The sequence below is a fragment of the Pogoniulus pusillus genome, chromosome 40 (assembly GCF_015220805.1).
Source record: "Pogoniulus pusillus isolate bPogPus1 chromosome 40, bPogPus1.pri, whole genome shotgun sequence".
Lineage (NCBI taxonomy): Eukaryota > Metazoa > Chordata > Aves > Piciformes > Lybiidae > Pogoniulus > Pogoniulus pusillus.
This window is the reverse complement of record NC_087303.1, coordinates 5,671,345-5,690,927: the sequence shown is the minus strand read 5'-3', so window position 1 is coordinate 5,690,927 and position 19,583 is coordinate 5,671,345. Positions and strand designations below refer to the sequence as shown.

General features: G+C 62.3%; 2 protein-coding genes across 2 annotated transcripts in view; one reads left to right on the top strand and one right to left on the bottom strand.

The window, feature by feature from the left end:
- The first annotated feature begins 356 nt into the window (after positions 1-356).
- PSMC5 (proteasome 26S subunit, ATPase 5) lies at positions 357-7,967 on the top strand. Its single transcript, XM_064174727.1, has 12 exons — positions 357-470; positions 949-1,020; positions 2,379-2,448; positions 2,612-2,709; positions 3,484-3,540; positions 3,665-3,895; positions 3,998-4,124; positions 4,299-4,489; positions 4,596-4,694; positions 5,565-5,675; positions 5,751-5,837; positions 7,853-7,967. Exons 1-12 carry the CDS (start codon positions 432-434, stop codon positions 7,904-7,906), a joined length of 1,236 nt encoding a protein of 411 aa, XP_064030797.1. The 5' UTR covers positions 357-431; the 3' UTR covers positions 7,907-7,967.
- Positions 7,968-8,053: 86 nt separating this feature from the next.
- Positions 8,054-19,583, bottom strand: part of SMARCD2 (SWI/SNF related, matrix associated, actin dependent regulator of chromatin, subfamily d, member 2) — a 29,879-nt gene continuing 18,349 nt past the window's right edge. The window contains exons 4-13 of the mRNA XM_064174726.1: positions 18,281-18,403; positions 18,070-18,189; positions 16,262-16,357; positions 14,692-14,793; positions 13,827-13,988; positions 11,982-12,079; positions 11,066-11,201; positions 10,622-10,744; positions 10,433-10,534; positions 8,054-9,523 (exon numbers count right to left, since the gene is read on the bottom strand). Of these exons, the coding sequence (XP_064030796.1) occupies positions 9,470-9,523; positions 10,433-10,534; positions 10,622-10,744; positions 11,066-11,201; positions 11,982-12,079; positions 13,827-13,988; positions 14,692-14,793; positions 16,262-16,357; positions 18,070-18,189; positions 18,281-18,403 (1,116 nt within the window). The 3' untranslated portion in view covers positions 8,054-9,469. The remainder of the gene's footprint in view (positions 9,524-10,432; positions 10,535-10,621; positions 10,745-11,065; positions 11,202-11,981; positions 12,080-13,826; positions 13,989-14,691; positions 14,794-16,261; positions 16,358-18,069; positions 18,190-18,280; positions 18,404-19,583) is intronic.

The window sequence follows — 19,583 nt, the reverse complement described above, 5'->3', positions numbered from 1 at the left end:
GCCGCCGCCGCGTGCCCGCAGCACCTTCCCAGCGTGCCCCGCGCGCTCCGCCCCACTTCCGCCTCTACTTCCCTCGCCGCCATCTTGGGTGTGGCGAGCCCCGGCGGCCGCGGCTGGGTGGGGCTGGCGGGGCCGAAGGAGGGGGAACGGCAGCGAACTGCCCTCGCAAGCGCTCCCGAGGCCTCTCCTCCTGCCTCGGGTTCTTCGTGGTGCGAATAAAATACCCTCGACCTTACCAAGGTGGCGGAAAAGCCCAGCCCGGAGGGGGTCACACTGCGCATGCGCCGCGCCGCTGACTGGGCGGGGACAGGACGCCCTCTGGTGCCCACGTCACGGCGGAGAGAGGAAGTGACGTCACCACGCCGTGTGCGGGCAGCGGCAGGAGGGCGGCCGCCATCTTTAGTGCGGGCAGGAGCGGCGCCGCGGTCCCGATGCCGGCGGAGAAGATGGCGCTGGACGGCCCCGAGCAGGTGCGGCTGGGCTGGGGCGGACCGGAGCGGAGCGGGCTGCGGCCGCCGGCCCTGGGGGCATTCGGGTCTCAGCGTGCTGCAGCGGGGCTCGGCTGGCCCCACCATCTGCCCGGGGCCTGGCAGGCGCCGTGACTCGGCGAGTCTGGCCTCGGCCTCCACCGAATGCTGAGGGCAGAGCAGGACCCGAGGCAGCCTTGGGCGGTGTGGGACAAGGCGGGGGAGGGGATGAGGAGGAGAGGGGAAGGGTGTGAGGGGGAGGATGGTGGAGCGGGGGGGCTTGGGAGCTTCTTTCGGGCACCGGCCCGGGGAGGCAGACAGCGAGAGGAGACCCAGAGGCTGACCCGGCGGAGGGCTCAGCAGTGCCGGGATGGAGCTGACCTGGCGGCGGAGGGGATCTGCCAGGCCCGGGGTGAAACAGGCTGCCTGTGGGGTTAGGGTGAGGGTTGGGGCCGTGGTGCTGAGCTCTGCTGTTCCGCAGATGGAGATGGACGATGGCAAGGGCGGCACAGGGCTCCGGCAGTACTACCTGTCCAAGATCGAGGAGCTGCAGGTGAGCTAGGCCCGGGAGGCACCCAGCGGTGCAGGGGGCACCCAGCGGTGCGGGAGGCACCCGAATGTGCAGGGGGCGCCCAGCGGTGCAGGGGGCACCCAGCGGTGCAGGAGGCGCCCGGCGGTGCAGGAGGCGCCCGGCGGTGCAGGAGGCGCCCGAATGTGCAGGGGGCACCCGAATGTGCAGGGGGCACCCGAATGTGCAGGGGGCACTCGAATGTGCAGGGGGCGCCCAGCGGTGCAGGAGGCACCCGAATGTGCAAGAGGCGCCCGGCGGTGCAGGAGGCACCCAGCTGTGCAGGGGGCACCCGAATGTGCAGGGGGCACCCGGCTGTGCAGGAGGCACCCATCTGGCCTGCCCCACATCGGCAGGGCTGCGATCCCAGTGGGGGCTGTGTGACTCTGTCCCTGTCCCTGTAGCTTGCCTAAGGAGCACTCCCAGCCTGCTGTGTGCTGCAGCTGCCCTGTGCTGGAGGAGGCTCTGCCCCAAGGTGGTCTGAAGCAGCAGCACTCAGCCTTTAGGGGTGTCTGAGAGGAGTCCCAGCCCTAGGAGCTCACAGTGCTGCTGTGCATGAGGTGTTGCCCAGGGCTTGGCAATGGGGTTTGGCTGCCTGTGTCCTGCTGGGAATCTCAGAGGTGTAGAATGTTGGGGGTTGAAAGTGCCTTCTGGAGATTGAGTCCAAGCCCCCCTGCCAAAGCAGGGTCACCCAGGGCAGGTCACCCAGGAACACATGCAAAGGGGTTTTGAAAGTCTTCAGGGAAAGAGACTGCACAACTTCTCCAGGCAGCCTGCTCCAGGGCTCCAGCACCCTCACAGTGTCTCCTTGTGTTGAGGTGGAACCTTCTGGGTTCCAATTTGTGCCCTCTGACTCTTTTCCTATCACTTGGCACCACCACCACAAAGAGCCTGGCACCCATCTTGGCACCCATCCCTCAGCTATTTGTAGGCATCAGTAAGGTCCCCTCAAGATTACAGAGCCCCAGGCCTCAGCCTTGCTTTATAGGTGAGTTCTACTCCCTTCATCATCCTTGTAGCTCTCTCCAGCAGTTCCCTGTCCCTCTTGAACTGGGGAACTCCAAACTGGGCACAATACTCCAGATGTGGTCTCAGCAGGGCAGAGTAGAGGGGGAGAAGACCCTCCCTTGACCTGCTGGTGGCCACACTTGCTGCCCCCCCCAGGCTCTCTTGGCCCCAGTGCACATTGTGCTGTCCTGTGCATGACTTTTTGTTCCCTTAGGATACCCAAGCTCTTTCTCTGTGGAGCTGAAGGCTGTCCCTGCCCCAAGACAGAGGCACTGGGTTGGTGTGGGTGCTGTGGGGGGACACTGAGGCCTCAGCACAACTTTTCCTCCCCACAGCTCATCGTGAACGAGAAGAGCCAGAACCTGCGGCGCCTGCAAGCACAGAGGAACGAGCTCAACGCTAAGGGTAGGGCTTGGCTGCCCTCCTCTTCCTCACCCAGGCCTCTGGGGCTGCTCCTGCCTGCTGGGCTGGAGGCTGCTGGCCCAGCTGCAAGCAGTGAGGGCGAGTGCAGCCCCTCTGTGCTGGGCAGAGGTGCCCTGGGCTGCTGCTGATGTCTCCCTGTCTGCAGTGCGTCTGCTGCGGGAGGAGCTGCAGCTGCTGCAGGAGCAGGGCTCCTACGTGGGGGAGGTGGTGAGAGCCATGGACAAGAAGAAAGTGCTGGTCAAGGTAAGAGGCTGAGCTGTCCCCAGGGCCACCATGGCAGGGTGAGGTCCAAAAGCAGTGTGAGCAGCAGGACAGGGAGGGGATTCTGCCCCTCTGCTGTGCTGAAACCCCTCCTGGAGCACTGCATCCAGTTCCAAGGCCCCCAGCACAAGGACGTGGAGAGGATCCAGAGAAGGTCATGAAGATGATCAGAGGGTTGGAGAATCTCCCCTGTGGGGACAGGCAGGGAGAGTTGGGACTGTTCAGATGTTCAGAAGAAGGCTTCAGGGAGACCTTGGAGCAGCCTTCCAGTACCTGAAGGGGCTCCAGGAGAGCTGAGGAGGGATTTTTGCTGAGGCCTTATAGTTTGAAACTGGAGCAGGGGAGACTGAGAGTGGAGGTTAGGAAGGAATTGTTTAGAGTGAGGGTGGTGGGACACTGGGGTGGGTTGCCCAGGGAGGCTGTGGGTGGGCAGGGGAGGTTGGAACTGGATGATCTTTAAACTCCCATCTCAGGCCATTCTGTGGCATGAGCACAAGCTCTGGAGGGTTGTAACCACTCACAGAGCTGAGCTTTGAGCTCTTTCTCCAGGGGAGCACTTTGTGGTGTCTCTCCTGGGCCCAAACCTTCCCCAGGCTGCTGGGGGGCAGCTGGCTGAGAGCTCTCTGGGCAGCAGGCACAGAGGCTGTTCGTTGGGGGCTGAGCTCTTTGGCTCCTTGCTCCTGCTCTGAGCAGCTGCTGTGGGGATCAGGGGACTTGGCCAGAGAAGTAACTCTGCTGGCATCTGCTGGCTTCCAGGTGCACCCAGAGGGCAAGTTCGTGGTGGATGTGGACAAGAACATCGACATCAACGACGTGAGTGTGCTGGGGCCCTGGCAGGGGAGGAGGAGGAGGTGTCTGCCCCAGCCCTGGCCAGCCTGGCTCTGCCTGCCCCCAGCCCTGCCGTGGGGGTGCTGAGTCCCCTCTGCCCGCGCCGCAGGTGACCCCCAACTGCCGCGTGGCTCTGCGCAACGACAGCTACACCCTGCACAAGATCCTGCCCAACAAGGTCGACCCTCTGGTGTCCCTCATGATGGTGGAGAAGGTTCCAGATTCCACCTATGAGATGATTGGGGGCTTGGACAAGCAGATCAAGGAGATCAAGGAAGTGATCGAGCTGCCGGTCAAGCACCCTGAGCTCTTTGAGGCGCTGGGGATCGCCCAGCCCAAGGTAAGGGCTGCTGAGGGGCAGCTTTGGGGCTTCTCTGTCACCCCTGGGGGTGCCACCAAGTCACTTGTCAGGGGTGCTGAGGTGTCCCCACGGCCACTGCAGGGTGTGCTGCTCTATGGACCCCCTGGCACAGGCAAGACCTTGCTGGCCAGGGCCGTGGCTCACCACACCGACTGCACCTTCATCCGCGTCTCGGGCTCAGAGCTGGTGCAGAAGTTCATCGGGGAAGGTAAAAGGGCGCTGGGGGGAGGGAGGTGGCTGCTGGTGCTGCAGCCCCAGTGGGGGCTCTGGAGCTGCTGGCTGGCCTCAGGCCTGGCTTCTCCCGGAGGCTGGGCCAGGTGGCAGCACTGAGGCTGGGCGGAGCCGCGCAGGGCGCCGGGGCTCAGGCGTCTGTGGCTGCCAGGTGCCCGCATGGTGCGGGAGCTGTTCGTGATGGCCCGGGAGCATGCCCCCTCCATCATCTTCATGGATGAGATCGACTCCATCGGCTCCTCCCGCCTGGAGGGGGGCTCTGGCGGGGACAGCGAGGTGCAGCGCACCATGCTGGAGCTCCTCAACCAGCTCGACGGCTTCGAGGCCACCAAGAACATCAAGGTAAGAGGCTGCCAGCCCTGTGTGGGGGTGGGGCTTGGGGGGTTGGGCAGGACAGTGTCCTGCCAGCCCGGGTGTCCCAGAGGCGTGACACTGAGTCCCTCTGCAGGTGATCATGGCCACCAACCGCATCGACATCCTGGACTCAGCCCTGCTGCGCCCCGGCCGCATCGACAGGAAGATTGAGTTCCCTCCTCCCAACGAGGAGGTCAGTGCAGGGGCCCAGCTCTCCTCACTCCCATCCTGATCCTCACCCCAGTGCCAGCAGCTCATCTCCAGCCCAGCAATTCCAAGCCTCCCTTTCACAGGATGCTAGGGGTTGGAAGAACCTCTGGAGATCAATGAGTCCAATCTCCAGGGTCACAATCTAGCTTAGAGCACACAGGAACACATCCAGACAGGGCTGGAAAGGCTCCAGGGAAGGAGACTCCACAACCTCTCTGGGCAGCCTGTGCCAGGCTCTGGGACCCTTCCAGTCAAAGATATTCTTCCTTATGCTGAGCTGGAACCTCCTGTGCTGCAGCTTCCATCCACTGCTGCTTGTCCTATCCCAGGGTACAAGTGAGCAGAGCCTGTCCCTGTTCTTGTCTGACCCACAGCCCTCAGGTATTTATAGGCACTGATCAGATCCTCTCTCTGTCTTCACACCAAGCAGCCTCAGGTCCCTCAGCCTCTCCTCACAGGGCACTGCTCCAGCCCCTTCAGCATCTTTGTAGCCCTCCCTTGGCCTCTCCAGCAGATCCCTGTCCCTCTTGAACTGGGGAGCTCAGAACTGGATGCAATACTCCAGGCAAGGTCTCACCAGGGCAGAGCAGAGGGGGAGGAGAACCTCTCTACCTCTCTGGATCTGCTGCCCACACTCCTCTCAATGCCCCCCAGGACCCCATTTGCCTTCCTGGCCACCAGGGCTCATTGCTGTCCGTGGAGAGCTTCTTGTCCACCAGCACTGCCAGGTCCTTCTCCACAGGGCTGCTCTCCAGCAGATCACCTCCCAGCCTGCACTGCTGCAGTTTGCTTCCTTCCCAGCTGCAGGACTCTGCACTTTCACCCTCGTTGAGCCTTTGCTGCTCTCCTTCAGGCTCGCTTGGACATCCTCAAGATCCACTCGCGGAAGATGAACCTGACCAGGGGCATCAACCTGCGCAAGATCGCCGAGCTGATGCCAGGGGCATCAGGGGCTGAAGTGAAGGTGAGCTGGGGCCACTGTGCTGGCAGCAGGGCTGGCAGGGTGGGAAGCAGTGGGTAACATCCCTGTCCCTGCCAGGGGGTGTGCACAGAGGCTGGCATGTACGCGCTGAGGGAGAGGAGGGTGCACGTCACGCAGGAGGACTTCGAGATGGCCGTGGCCAAGGTGAGTCTTGGGGGCTTCAGGCAACAGCTCTTTGCTTGGGAGGGCACAAAGTGGGCTGGGCAGCTTCTGCCATGGCTTGGGAGGCTCAAAGTTTGAAGGGAGATCATTTGAGCAGAGCCAATGGCACTCCAGGCTTCACAAAGGGCAGGAAAGAAGTTCCAGGAGACTATAGTCCAGGCAGCCTCACATCCAGCCCTGGAAAAATGATGGAGTGGCTCCTGCTGGAGGCCATCTCAAGGCACTTGGAAGAGAAGGAGGTTATCAGGAGTAGTCAGCATGGATTTACCAAGGGGCAGTCAGGCTTGACTAACCTGAGAGCATTTTGTGATGCCATAACTGAATGGGCAGATGCAGGAGAGCAGTGGATGGAGTCTACCTTGACCTTAGCAAGGCCTTTGACACCATCTCCCATGACACTTTAGTGAGCAAGCTGAGGAAGAGTGGGATGGAAGAGCAGGCAGTGAGGTGGGATAGGAACTGGTTGCAAGGTGAGAGTTCAGAAGGTGGTGATCAATTGGTGCCAGGTCCAGCTGGAGAGCTGTGACCAGTGGTGTCCCCCAGGGATCAGTGCTGGGGCCAGTCCTGTTCAGCATCATCACTGACACTGATGAGGGCACAGACAGAGGCTGCTCAGCAGAGTCTGCTCAAGCAGGCTGGGAGGCTTGGCTGAGGCAGCTGCAGGCTGTGCTGCCATCCAGAGCGCCCTGGGCAGCCAGAGCTGGGCACAGAGGAGCCAGATGAAGCTCGACAAGGACAAGTGCAGAGTCCTGCATCTGGGGAGGGATAACAAACTGCAGCAGGACAAGCTGGGAGGTAACTGCTGGAGAGCAGCCCTGTGGAGAGGGACCTGGGGGCCCTGGTGGCTAACAGGTTACCCATGGCACAGCAATGTGCCCTGCTGGCCATGAAGGCCAATGGGATCCTGGGGTACATTAGGTGGAGTGTGTCCAGCAGATCAAGGGAGGTTCTCCTCCCCTTCTGCTCTGCCTTGCTGAGACCTCATCTTGAGTACTGTGTTCAGCTTTGGGGTCTCCAGTTGCAGAGGGACAGGGATCTGCTGGAGAGGGTCCAGTGGAGGGCTGTGAGGATGAGGAGGGGATTTGATAAATGTCTGTAACTATCTGAGGGCTGGGGGCCAGGAGGGGGGGACAGGCTCTGCTCCCTGGGCTAGGACAAGCAGCAGTGGGTGTAAGCTGCAGCACAGGAGCTTCTGCCTCAACACAAGGAGGAACTTCTTTACTGTAAGGGTCCCAGAGCCTGGCACAGGCTTCCCAGAGAGGTTGTGGAGTCTCCTTCTCTGGAGACTTTCAAGGCCTGTCTGGATGTGTTCCTCTGTGACCTGTGTTAGATAGGATTGTCCTGCTGTGGCAGGGGGCTTGGACTGGATGATCTCCTTGGGTCCCTTCCAACCCCTAACATCCTGTGAACCATCCAGGCTGGAAGAGAGCTCCAAGCTCATCCAACCCAACCTAGCACCCAGCCCTGCCCAACCAACCAGACCATGGCACTAAGTGCCCCAGCCAGGCTTGGCTTCAGCACCTCCAGGCACAGTGACTCCCTGGGCAGCCCATTCCAGTGCCAATCCATGGATCAGCCCTGGGCAGGAGAAACGTTCCCTACCTGCTCCCATTCCCTCCTGGGGGTTTCCTTGCTCATGGATTCAGAGAATGGTTTGGGTTGGAACAGACCTTGAAGATCATCCAGTTCCAGCCCTCTGCCATGGGCACAGTTTCTCCTAGGCCAGGCTGCTCAAAGCCTCATCCAGCCTGGCCTTGGACACCTCCAGGGAGGCTGAAGTCATTGCAGGGACCACGTTAAGTGGTTTGAGTGCCAGGGAGGAGGCTGCTGAGGTGCTGGAGGTGTTTCCAGGGGGCCTGGTGCACAGCCAGAGCCCGGTTGGAGCTGAAAGCTGCACTTCCTTCCCCATGCAAGGGCTGAAACTTGGCCACAGTAGGGGTGGGTTTAGGGGTTGCTGCTGTGTGCTGGGCCCCCAGTGTCTGTTTCTGCCTGCCCAGGTGATGCAGAAGGACAGTGAGAAGAACATGTCCATCAAGAAGCTGTGGAAGTAGTGGTGAGGCAGAGGCTGCTCCTGGGGCTGTGGTGTCTCCAATAAAGTGCTGCTCTGGCCCACCCTTGGCTGCTGATTGAAGGGGAGGGGAGGGTGGGGATGGGCTGCAAGACTCCAGCAGCCACAGACAGACAGACAGACACAGAGCTGCTGCTAACTGTTTTTATTAGAAAATATCCAAAAGAAGAACCCCCCCAAAAAAAAGAACCAATTCCCCAAAGTAAGAAATGGTTACACAAGAGGCAGAGCAGGCACCCCTGAGCCCTGGCAATATGTAAACGCCCTTCCCCCATCCCCTCCAACAGCCCCAGCTCCCTTCTCCCCTCCACCCCAAGCTGGGAAGAGCCTAGGGGCAGGGAGAAGGGGGAGTGGGCAGCAGGGTTAAGGCACTTCAGCGGCTCCCCTCATCCCCAGTTGCCCCCATCCCCCCCTAGCTCCAGTTCTCTTGGTGCCCGCTGACTGCCAGAGCCCTGCCGTGCCCACAGGCTCTTTGATGATGGGGAGGAAGGGAGAGGGTGGGCAGAGCTACCCCTTCTTTTCCCCCCCCTCCCCTCCACCAACCCCTGAGAGCTCAAGATAAGTCACTAACGACAGCAAAGAGCAGGAAAAAGGAGGGGGGGAGAGGGGAGGAGGTGGGGGAGGGCTTGGGGTGAACCTAATGAACTGATTGTCCAAACTTAACCCTTAAAAAAACAACACAACTCAGAGGTACAGAGGCAAAACCCCAACCCCAGAGACCAGTTTGGGCCAAGGCAGCAGCCCTTGGGGGAGGACACCACAAAAAAGCACTGCATAGATCGAGGCAACTCAATATATTCCTCAGGTACAAACCCCCCCCCACCCCCTGTACAAAATCCTTGGGTTTGGTGGTGGTTTTTTGGGGTTTTTTTAAGTGTTTTTCTTTTTTTCTCCTTTTTTTTTTCCTACAAAACCTGGTCACAAAAAAAAAATAGTGCAAAGACATCCTCGGGGGCCACGGGGTGGGGGGTGGGGGCTGGAATGACACAAACGAAATGACTTTGGTTGAAGAGAGGGAAAAGAGAAAGAGGAGAGAAAGAAAATGAAGAGGGGGCAAGGCTGAGCCTGCCTTGGTGGGGGGCAGCAGCTGGGCTCAGGGAGGAGGGGATCTGGCAGCAGCTCCTGGGCAGCTTTCTCCCCACTGCAGCAGCTCCAGGAGTGGGGGTTTGGGGGTTGGGGTTGTTTGTTTTTTTGGCCAGATGTGGGGGAGCAAGCAGGAATTGGGGGAGGTGCTGCATGTTGAGTGCTGCAGAAGCAGGGTGGGGTGAATGCAGCAGAGGTGGGGCTGGGGGGGTGCAACCCGGGGTAGGGGAACCCTCTGCTGTTGCTCTGCTTGTGGCTGGAGCTTTTCCTGGCCGAGGGGAGCCCGGGTTGGGGCTTTGGGGGTGGGGGTGGGGGGGTACAAGTGGCTCTGAATCCCTCCAGGCACGTAGGGCTTTGTGCAAGTGCTGTGTTTGATTCCAGTCAGAGGTGCCCCGGGGCTCGGGGTGGGGGCTGCGGGGAGAGGGGAGGGGAGAGGGAGCTGCCCGGGCCCCCCGCCCGCCCCTTAGGTGAGGCGGATCCCCAGCACTTGTTCCAGTTCCTGCCGGCGCTGCTGGACCTGCGGGAGAGCAGGGAGGGAGCTCAGGGCGGGGGTGAGGAAGGAAGAGAAGAGAGGAAGGCAGTAGAAGGCACTCCGGGAAGAGGAGAGCATTTGGGAAGGGGAAGAAAAGAGAGGAGAGGGCAAGCTCCGGAGCAGGGGGAGAAGGGGGAAGAGGAGAGGGGAGCAGGAAGGAAAGGGAAGAGAGAGGAGGGTGGTGGAAGGCACTAGGGGGAGAGGAGAGAAGAGAGAAGTACTCAGGGAAGGGAGGGGAGAGGAAGGCATTCCCAGAAGGGAAAGGAAAAGAGGAGAGGGAGGCATTTTGGGAGAGGGGAAGAGGAGAAGGGCAGACTCTGGGGAGAGGGAGAGAGGGGGGGAGGGGGAAGAGGAAAGGAGTGCACTTGGGGAAGGGAGGAGAGAGGAAGAGGAAAAGAGGGGGGTGCTCTGGGAAGAGAAAAGAGCACTGAAAGGGGGAGAGGAGAGGAAGGGAGAGAGGAGAGGAGAGGAAGGGAGAGAGGAGAGGAGAGGAAGGGAGAGAGGAGAGGAGAGGAGAGGAAGGGAGAGAGGAGAGGAGAGGAGAGGAAGGGAGAGAGGAGAGGAGAGGAAGGGAGAGAGGAGAGGAGAGGAGAGGAGAGGAAGGGAGAGAGGAGAGGAGAGGAGAGGAAGGGAGAGAGGAGAGGAGAGGAGAGGAGAGGAAGGGAGAGAGGAGAGGAGAGGAGAGGAGAGGAGAGAAAGAGGAGAGAGGAGAGAAAGAGGAGAGGAGAGGAGAGGGAGAGAGGAGAGCAAGGGAGAGGAGGGCACTCAGGGAAGGGAGGGCAGAGCAAGACACTCCCAGAAAGGAGAGGAAAAGAGGGGGGCACAGGAGGGCAGTAAGGGGAGGGATGGGAGAGGGTCTGCCCCAGGCACCCCCCAGCCTGGCACACTGCCCACCTTGGCAAAGATGTGTCTGCCCACAGCCTCCTGTGCCCAGGGCTGCTGGTAGAACTCCGCTCGCCGCTCCTCCTCGGGGTTCCCGATCACGTCTGTTATGATCTGAGCAGGACAGGCACAGGCTGAGCAGGAGGCCTGCACCTTCCCTACCTGCCAGCCCTTCGCTGTGGCCACCCCCCCGGGGGGTACCTTGAGGTCTCTCCTTTGGGATTTGATCCACTCCTGGATGAAGTCCTGGGGGTTGTTGCTGAAGCTCAGCATGAAGTCGCGCTGCGTCTTCAGCTGGTTGATGGACTCGATGGTCTCGTGGATCTGAGGAGGTGGCAGAAGGTGAGGAGGAGCTTCACAGCTGGCATTGGGGCTGGAAGGGACCCTCTGAGGGCACCTGGTCCAACCCCCACCCTGCACTCAGCAGGGACACCTCCAACCAGAGCAGGCTGCCCAGGGCCACATCAAGTCTTGAATGTCTCCAGAGACAGAGCTTCAACCACACCCCTGGGCAACTGCTCCAGCACCTCCCCACCCTTCCCTGTGAGGAAGACGAGGGGTGATGGACAGCTCTGTTCCCCTCACCTGGGCCACCAAGGTTCATGCCACCCTGCTGCCCCCCCTCACGAGGGTGCCCCCCCACACCTTGGCATCCAGGGAAGCAATCTCCTGCTGGTTGGTGGTGGAAGCCAGGAAGTTGCTCATCTGAGCCTTGAGGGGGTCGTCCACCTCCACGTCGATGTCGTAGCAGGCTGTCTTCTTCTGGTCGTTGGGGTCCACACTGCCAGCAAAGGAGGGGGCAGCCTCAGCTTCCACCTCCCTGGAGGTGTGGATCAGCTGCCCCAGGAGCAACACGAGGACCCTGCCTCAAGGAGCCCTCAAAGATTGGCCAGTGGGGGGGGGGGTTGGAAAGGATCTCCAGAGGTTAAGGAGTCTGAGCCCTCTGCCAGGGCAGGGTCACCCAGAACAGGCTGCACAGGGTACAGGCAGGAGAGCTCTGGAAGGCTCCAGTCAAGGAGACTTCACAACCTCTCTGGGCAGCCTGCTCCAGGCCTCCAGCACCCTCAAACCAAACAAGTTTCTCCTTCTGGTCAGGTGGAACCTCCTGGGTGCCAGTTTGTGCCCTTTGCCCCTTGTCCTGCCACTGGGCACCACTGAGCAGAGTCTGTCCCCAGCCTCTTGCTCTTGCTGAGCACTGCTCAGCTGCCCTCTGGGGCTGCTCTTCTGCAGGCTCTCAGCCCCAGGGCTCTCAGCCATTGCTCCTCACAGAGCTGCCTCAGGCCTCTCTGCACCTCTGTGACCTCTGCTGGACTCTCTCCCTGTCCCTTCTTGAGCTGGAGAGCCCAGAACTGGACCCAGCACTCCAGATGTGGCCACATCAAGGCTGAGCAGAGCAGGAGGAGAACCTCCCTCACCCTACTGGCCACACTCTTCCCCCTCCCAACTGCCTTGTGCTTGCTGCTGCCTTGGGCTAGACACCCGCAGGTGCTGCCCTCCTGGGGAGGGACCCAGCCCCTCCACCCCTGCCCCAGCAGTGCCCAGCACACCCCTGCAGCCCTACCTGATGGTGTGGTTGATGATGATGGGATCTGGGTGCTGCAGGAGCCCTGCCAGCTTCATTGGGATCTCAGAGAAGCGCATCCGGACGCAGTTAAAGATCTGCAAGGGCAGAGCAGGGCCCCTGGGGGTCCATGGAGGGGCCACAGGCAGGGCCTTGGGGGGTCCAAAGCAGGGCCCCTGGGGGTCCATGGAGGGGCCACAGGCAGGGCCTTGGGGGGGGTCCAAAGAAGGGCCCCTGGGGGTCCATGGAGGGGCCACAGGCAGGGCCTTGGGGGGTCCAAAGCAGGGCCCCTGGGGGTCCACGGAGGGGCCACAGGCAGGGCCTTGGGGGGGTCCAAAGAAGGGCCTCTGGGGGTCCATGGAGGGGCCACAGGCAGGGCCTTGGGGGGTCCAAAGAAGGGCCTCTGGGGGTGCATGGAGGGGCCACAGGCAGGGCCTTGGGGGGTCCAAAGCAGGGGCTCAAAGCAGGGCCCCTGGGGGTCCATGGAGGGCCCAAAGCAGGACCCACAGGGCCTTGGGGGTCCAAAGCAGGGCACTGGGGGGGTCCATGGAGGGGCCACAGGCAGGGCCTTGGGGGGTCCAAAGCAGGGCGATGGGGGGGGTCCATGGAGGGGCCACAGGCAGGGCCTTGGGGGGTCCAAAGCAGGGCGATAGGGGGTGGGGTCCGTGGAGGGGCCACAGGCAGGGCCTTGGGGGTCCAAAGCAGGGTGCTGGGGGGGTCCATGGAGGGGTCACAGGCAGGGCCTTGGGGGGGGTCCAAAGAAGGGCCCCTGGGGGTCCATGGAGGGGCCACAGGCAGGGCCTTGGGGGGTCCAAAGCAGGGCCCCTGGGGGTCCATGGAGGGGCCACAGGCAGGGCCTTGGGGGGGTCCAAAGAAGGGCCTCTGGGGGTCCATGGAGGGGCCACAGGCAGGGCCTTGGGGGGTCCAAAGAAGGGCCTCTGGGGGTGCATGGAGGGGCCACAGGCAGGGCCCTGGGGGGTCCAAAGCAGGGGCTCAAAGCAGGCCCCCTGGGGGTCCATGGAGGGCCCAAAGCAGGACCCACAGGGCCTCGGGGATCCAAAGCAGGGCACTGGGGGGGTCCATGGAGGGGCCACAGGCAGGGCCTTGGGGGGTCCAAAGCAGGGCGATGGGGGGTGGGGTCCATGGAGGGGCCACAGGCAGGGCCTTGGGGGTCCAAAGCAGGGTGCTGGGGGGGTCCATGGAGGGACCACAGGCAGGGCCTTGGAGGTCCAAATCAGGGGCTCAAAGCAGGGCCTCTGGGGGTCCAGGGAGGGGCCACAGGCAGGGCCTTGGGGGTCCAAAGCAGGGGCTCAAAGCAGGGCCCCTGGGGGTCCATGGAGGGCCCAAAGCAGGAGCCACAGACAGGGCCTTGGGGGTCCAAAGCAGGGCACTGGGGGGGTCCATGGAGGGGCCACAGACAGGGCCTCAGAGGTCCAAAGCAGGGCCCCTGGGGGTCCATGGAGAGCCCAAAGCAGAAGCCACAGACATGGCCTCAGGGGGGTTCATGGTGGGGCCCAACATAGAGCCTCAGGGGGGTCCACAGGCAGGGCCTTGAGGGGTCCAAAGCAGGGCGCTGGGGGAGGGTGCATGGAGGGGCCACAGGCAGGGCCTTGAGGGGCACAAAGCAGGGCACTGGGGGTCCACAGAGGGCCCAAAGCAGAAGCCACAGACATGGCCTCGAGGGGGTTCACAGGTGGGGGAAAACACGGAGGGGCCTCCCCCCACCCACCAGACAAGGGGCCAGGCAGAAGGAGAGGGAATGCCCCAGCCCTGGTTGGTGCATGCCAAGGCAGAGGCTGGGCAGGCAGCTCCTGCCCTGCTGTGCCCTGCCCAGCGGGCACTGACCTGGCGGAAGTAGCGGTTGCAGTTGATGTACTCCTTCTCGTGGCTGTCCTGCAGCTTGTTGTGCTTGATGTAGAGCCAGAGAGCCTGCATGATGCTGGCACGGGTCTGGGTGTGCACCCCCAGCAGGCGAGCCAGCCGAGGGTCCAGCTTGTACTGCGGGGGCTGTGGGGACACAGCAGGGGAGGAGGGAAAGGTCTCTCCTGTGAGCACAGTGCCTGGCACGGCCCTGCTGGCACCACAGGCTCTGGGCTCTGCACCTGCAGCTCTCTCTGCTGCTTTCTGTGGCCCCCAACAGGTTCAGAGAGTCACAGAATGAAGCAGGTTGGAAGAGAGCTCCAAGCTCAGCCAGCCCAACCTAGCACCCAGCCCTGCCCAACCAACCAGACCATGGCACTAAGTGCCCCAGCCAGGCTTGGCTGCAACACCTCCAGCCACAGCCACTCCACCACCTCCCTGGGCAGCCCATTCCAATGCCAATCACTCTCTCTGACAACAACTTCCTAAAAACATCCAGCCTAGACCTGCCCTGGCACAGCTTCAGGCTGGGTCCCCTTCTTCTGTTGCTGCTTGCCTGGCAGCAGAGCCCAACCCCACCTGGCTACAGCCTCCCTGCAGGCAGCTGCAGACAGCAATGAGCTCTGCCCTGAGCCTCCTCTGCTGCAGGCTGCACCCCCCCAGCTCCCTCAGCCTCTCCTCACAGGGCTCTGCTCCAGGCCCCTCCCCAGCCTTGCTGCCCTGCTCTCAACACCTTCCAGCACCTCAACAGCTCTCTTCAACTCAGGAGCCCAGGACTGGACACAGCACTCAAGCTGTGGCCTGAGCATAACAAGTGCCTGGGGCTGTGCAGGGCACAGGCAGCACTCACCTGGTGGTCCAGCATGAGCAGCAGAGTGCACTTCACATTGACGTCGCCAGGACGCTTCACTTGGAAGCCGTCGGTCTCCTGCGTGGTGGGCAGCCTGTGCCACTGCCGGGCAGCAAGGGGGCATCAGTCAGTCCAGCCCAGAAGCAGGGGGAGCCACCTGCCAACAGGCTGCCTGGCTGCAGCCAGGAGCAGAGCCAGGCTCCCTGCAGGCCTCCAGACAGTTTGGATCCCACCCCTCGGAGTGGGCTTCAGATGAGAGCCCACCCAGACCTGGATGTGCTCCTGCCCAGAGGTGATTGGAGTCTGGAGATGGGCTGAGGGCAGCCCTGAGCACTCCAGGCCCTGAAGTTGTAGAGCCATGGAATTGTTGTGGTTGGAAAAGAGCTCCAAGGTCATCCAGTGCAAGCCTCACCCCAGCACTGCCAGGGCCCTCAGCACCACACAGAATCACAGAACCAAGCAGGCTGGAAGAGAGCTCCAAGCTCAGCCAGCCCAACCTAGCACCCAGCCCTGCCCAACCAACCAGACCATGGCACTAAGTGCCCCAGCCAGGCTTTGAGACCCCACCAGGGTTTGGGACTCCACCATTGCCCTGGGCACCCTGGGCCAGGCCTTGACAACCCTTTGTGGGGAGGAAATTGTTCCTCATGGCCAAACTAAACCTTCTCCTGGGCCATCTTGAGGCCACTTCTTCTCATCCTGTCACTTGTCCCTTGGTAGAAGAACCCAGCCCCCACCTGGCTCCAACCTCTTCTCAAGGAGCTGCAGAGAGCAATGAGGTCTCCCTCAGCCTCCTCTCCTCCAGGCTGAAGCCTCCCAGCTCCCTCAGCTGCTCCTCCCCAGCCCATTCCTCCAGCCTTTTCCCCAGCTTTGTTGCCCTTCTCAGGACCTGCTCCAGCTCCTCAATGTCCTTTTTGGAGTGAGGAGCCCAGAACTGAGCCCAGGATGTGAGGTGCAGCCTCACCAGTGCCCACTGTATACCTGCAGGTGTGAGGGGTTACAAGCCAAGTGGGCACCAGATGCTGCCCAGAGCTGTCACTGTGGCCACCACAGAATCAAGCAGGCTGGAAGAGAGCTCCAAGCTCAGCCAGCACAACCTAGCACCCAGCCCTGCCCAAGCACCCAGACCATGGCACTAAGTGCCCCAGCCAGGCTTGGCTGCAACACCTCCATCCACAGCCACTCCACCACCTCCCTGGGCAGCCCATTCCAGTGCCAATCACTCTCTCTGACAACAACTTCCTCCTAACATCCAGCCTAGACCTGCCCTGGCACAACTCAGAATCAAAGAATCAACCAGGTTGGAAGAGACCTCCAAGATCAGCAGCAGGGAAGAAAACACAGCTGTGACCACGAGCATGGCAGGCAGGGCAGTGTGGTGCCCCGAGATGGGCTGGGAGCCACCTCCCCAGCACCCAAAGCTCAGCCTCCTTCTGCAGCAGGACATCCCCAGGCTACATAGTAGGACCATGTCCCCATCCCCCCCCATCCCCCCGGGGCTGACAGCTCTGCCCACCCTGCCTGGGGCACAAAGGCAGCCTGCAGCATGGTCAGGAGCCCCCCAGCTCACCTCCACCAGATGGTTGTCTGGCCCATACAGCTCTTTGTCCAGCTCAATCACAAGGCTCTTGAAGAAGGAGGAGAACTTCCTCTTCTGCTTGCTGGGCTGCAGAGCAGAGCCAGAGAGGCTTGGCCTGAGGCTGCCCCAGCCACAGAGCCCCAGCCCAGACACCAGCTCCAGCACCCAGCCAGCAGCAGGCTCTGTGCAGCCTGGCCAGGCATTCAGGGCTGCTTCCCCTGACCCTCTCAGCAGCAGGCAGGGCTGCTCCTTCCCTCCACCAACAGCAGCACGCAGGGCTGCTCCCCCAACCCCCACCAACAGCAGACAGAGCTGCTCCCCCCCTCCACCAGCAGGCAGGACTGCTCCCTCCACCACTAGCAGCAGGCAAAGATGCTCCTACCACCACTAGCAGCAGCAGGCAGGGCTGCTCCTACCACCACTAGCAGCAGCAGGCAGGGCTGCTCTCCCAACCCCCACCACCAGCAGGCAGGGCTGCCAGCAGCAGGCAGGGCTGCTCCTACCACCCCCACCCACCAGCAGCAGCAGGCAGGGCTGCTCCTACCACCCCCACCCACCAGCAGCAGCAGGCAGGGCTGCTCCCCACCACCACCACCAGCAGCAGGCAGGGCTGCTCCCCACCACCCCCACCAGCAGCAGCAGCAGGCAGGGCTGCTCCCCACCACCCCCACCAGCAGCAGCAGCAGGCAGGGCTGCTCCCCACCACCCCCACCAGCAGCAGCAGCAGGCAGGGCTGCTCCTACCACCCCCACCCACCAGCAGCAGCAGGCAGGGCTGCTCCTACCACCCCCACCCACCACCAGCAGGCAGGGCTGCTCCCCACCACCCCCACCAGCAGCACCAGCAGGCAGGGCTGCTCCCCACCACTACCACCACCACCACCAGCAGGCAGGGCTGCTCTTACCACCCCCACCCACCAGCAGCAGCAGGCAGGGCTGCTCCCCACCACCCCCACCAGCACCACCAGCAGGCAGGGCTGCTCCCCACCACTACCACCACCACCACCAGCAGGCAGGGCTGCTCTTACCACCCCCACCCACCACGAGCAGCAGGCAGGGCTGCTCCCCACCACCCCCACCAGCAGCACCAGCAGGCAGGGCTGCTCCCCACCACCCCCACCCACCACCAGCAGGCAGGGCTGCTCCCCATCACCAGCAGCAGCAGGCAGGGCTGCTCCCCACCACCCCCACCAGCAGCAGCAGCAGGCAGGGCTGCTCCTACCACCCCCACCCACCACCAGCAGGCAGGGCTGCTCCCCACCACCCCCACCAGCACCACCAGCAGGCAGGGCTGCTCCCCACCACTACCACCCCCACCACCAGCAGGCAGGGCTGCTCTTACCACCCCCACCCACCACGAGCAGCAGGCAGGGCTGCTCCCCACAACCCCCACCAGCAGCACCAGCAGGCAGGGCTGCTCCCCACCACCCCCACCCACCACCAGCAGGCAGGGCTGCTCCCCATCACCAGCAGCAGCAGGCAGGGCTGCTCCCCACCACCCCCACCAGCAGCAGCAGCAGGCAGGGCTGCTCCTACCACCCCCACCCACCACCAGCAGGCAGGGCTGCTCCCCACCACCCCCACCAGCACCACCAGCAGGCAGGGCTGCTCCCCACCACTACCACCACCACCACCAGCAGGCAGGGCTGCTCCTCACCACCCCCACCACCCCCACCACTCCCACCAGCAAGCAGGGCTGCTCCCACCACCACTAGCAGCAGCAGGCAGAGCTGCTTTCCCCCCCCCCCCCCCACCATCAGGCAGGACTGCTCTCCCCAGTCCCCCCCCCCAGGCCCTTACATCCTCCAGCAGCTTGCCCTCCACACGCAGCTCCCAGGAGGCCACACGTTCCCCACCCTCCCCTTCTTCTTTGGCTGGGGTGAAGGTGTTGGAGATGTAAATCCTCAGCTTCCTCTTTTGCTGTGGGACAAGCTGGAGGTCAGAAGGTGACCAGGCAGCACCCACCACCCTGTAGCCCTTTCCCCAGGCCAGTTTCCATCCTGCCTCTCACAGTCAGGGGCTTCTTGATGGCCTCTTGGATCTCCATCCTCTTGCGAGCGATGGTCTGGTCCAGCTTGCGCTCGAAAGCCAACAGGTCCATGTAAGCCTGGGACTCTGGGACCAGCTCCCGGATCTGCCAGGCACAAAAGGAGCCACAGAATGCTTTGGGATGGAAGAGATCACCGAGATCATCCAGCTCCAAACTGGCCTCTCCCCCTTGGAACACCTCCTACCAGCACAGGTTGCTTAAGGTCTCATCCGATCTGGCTTTGAATGCTTCCTCCAGGGAGGTTGTTCCAGGGTCTCATCACCCTCCTCATCTCCCCTCTCCCAGCTCAAAGGCATTGGCCCTCATCTTGGCACTCCCAGCCCTTGGCAAAAGTCCTTCCCCAGCTCTCCTGTAGACCCTTCAAGTACTCCAGAGTCTCCCTGGAGCCTTCTCCAGGCTGAACAGCTCCAACTCTCCCAGCCTGTCCCCACAAGGGAGGTTTTCCAGCACTCTGATGGTTTTGGTGGCCTCCTCTGGACCCTCTCCAGCAGCTCCAGGTCCTTGTGCTGGAGCTGTGCAGAGCAGTGCTGCAGGTGGGGTCAGAGGAGAGGAGAGCAGAGGAGACCGGAGCACAGCTGAGCAGAGCAAAGCAGAGGAGAGAAGAGCACAGCAGAGCAGAGCACAGCAGAGGAGAGAAGAGCACAGCAGAGCAGAGCACATCAGAGAACAGCAGAACACAGCAGAACACAGCAGAACAGAGTACAGCAGAGCACAGCAGAGCAGAGCAGAACAGAGCACAGCAGAGCACAGCACAGCACAGCACAAAAGAGCACAGCAGAGCACAGCAGAGCAGAGCACAGCACAGCAGAGCACAGCAGAGCACAGCACAGCAGAGCACAGCACAGCACAGCAGAGCACAGCAGAGCACAGCACAGCAGAGCACAGCACAGCACAGCAGAGCACAGCAGAGCACAGCACAGCAGAGCACAGCAGAGCAGAGCAGAGCCTCATCCCCACCAGTGCCCTGTGTGGTGGGATGGGGCTGAATCCCCCTCCCCAATCCCTGCAGCATTCCTGGTGAGACACCAAGGAGTCAGCAGGGGCTGGGACCAGCACAGCAGCAGTTTCTCCTTTAAACAAAGGCCACAGCCCTGCAAAGCTGTCTCCAAAGCACATCCTCAGCTGGGAGCTGTCACTGTCCCCAGCAGCCTGCCTGATGTCACAGGACTGATCCCTCAACCTTGGACTGTCAAGAGGGACCCTCAGGAGAGGCTTGGGGTCCTCCTAAGGTCTCAACCACAAGCATCTGCTGCTCTTTGCTTGC

Excerpts from the sequence above, each read along its gene's own strand:
- PSMC5 (XM_064174727.1), top strand. The coding sequence starts at position 432 with ATGCCGGCGGAGAAGATGGCGCTGGACGGCCCCGAGCAG. Across the intron at positions 3,541-3,664 it reads AGAACATCGACATCAACGAC|GTGACCCCCAACTGCCGCGT; the intron begins GTGAGTGTGCTG and ends CCCGCGCCGCAG. Across the intron at positions 5,676-5,750 it reads CATCAGGGGCTGAAGTGAAG|GGGGTGTGCACAGAGGCTGG; the intron begins GTGAGCTGGGGC and ends TGTCCCTGCCAG.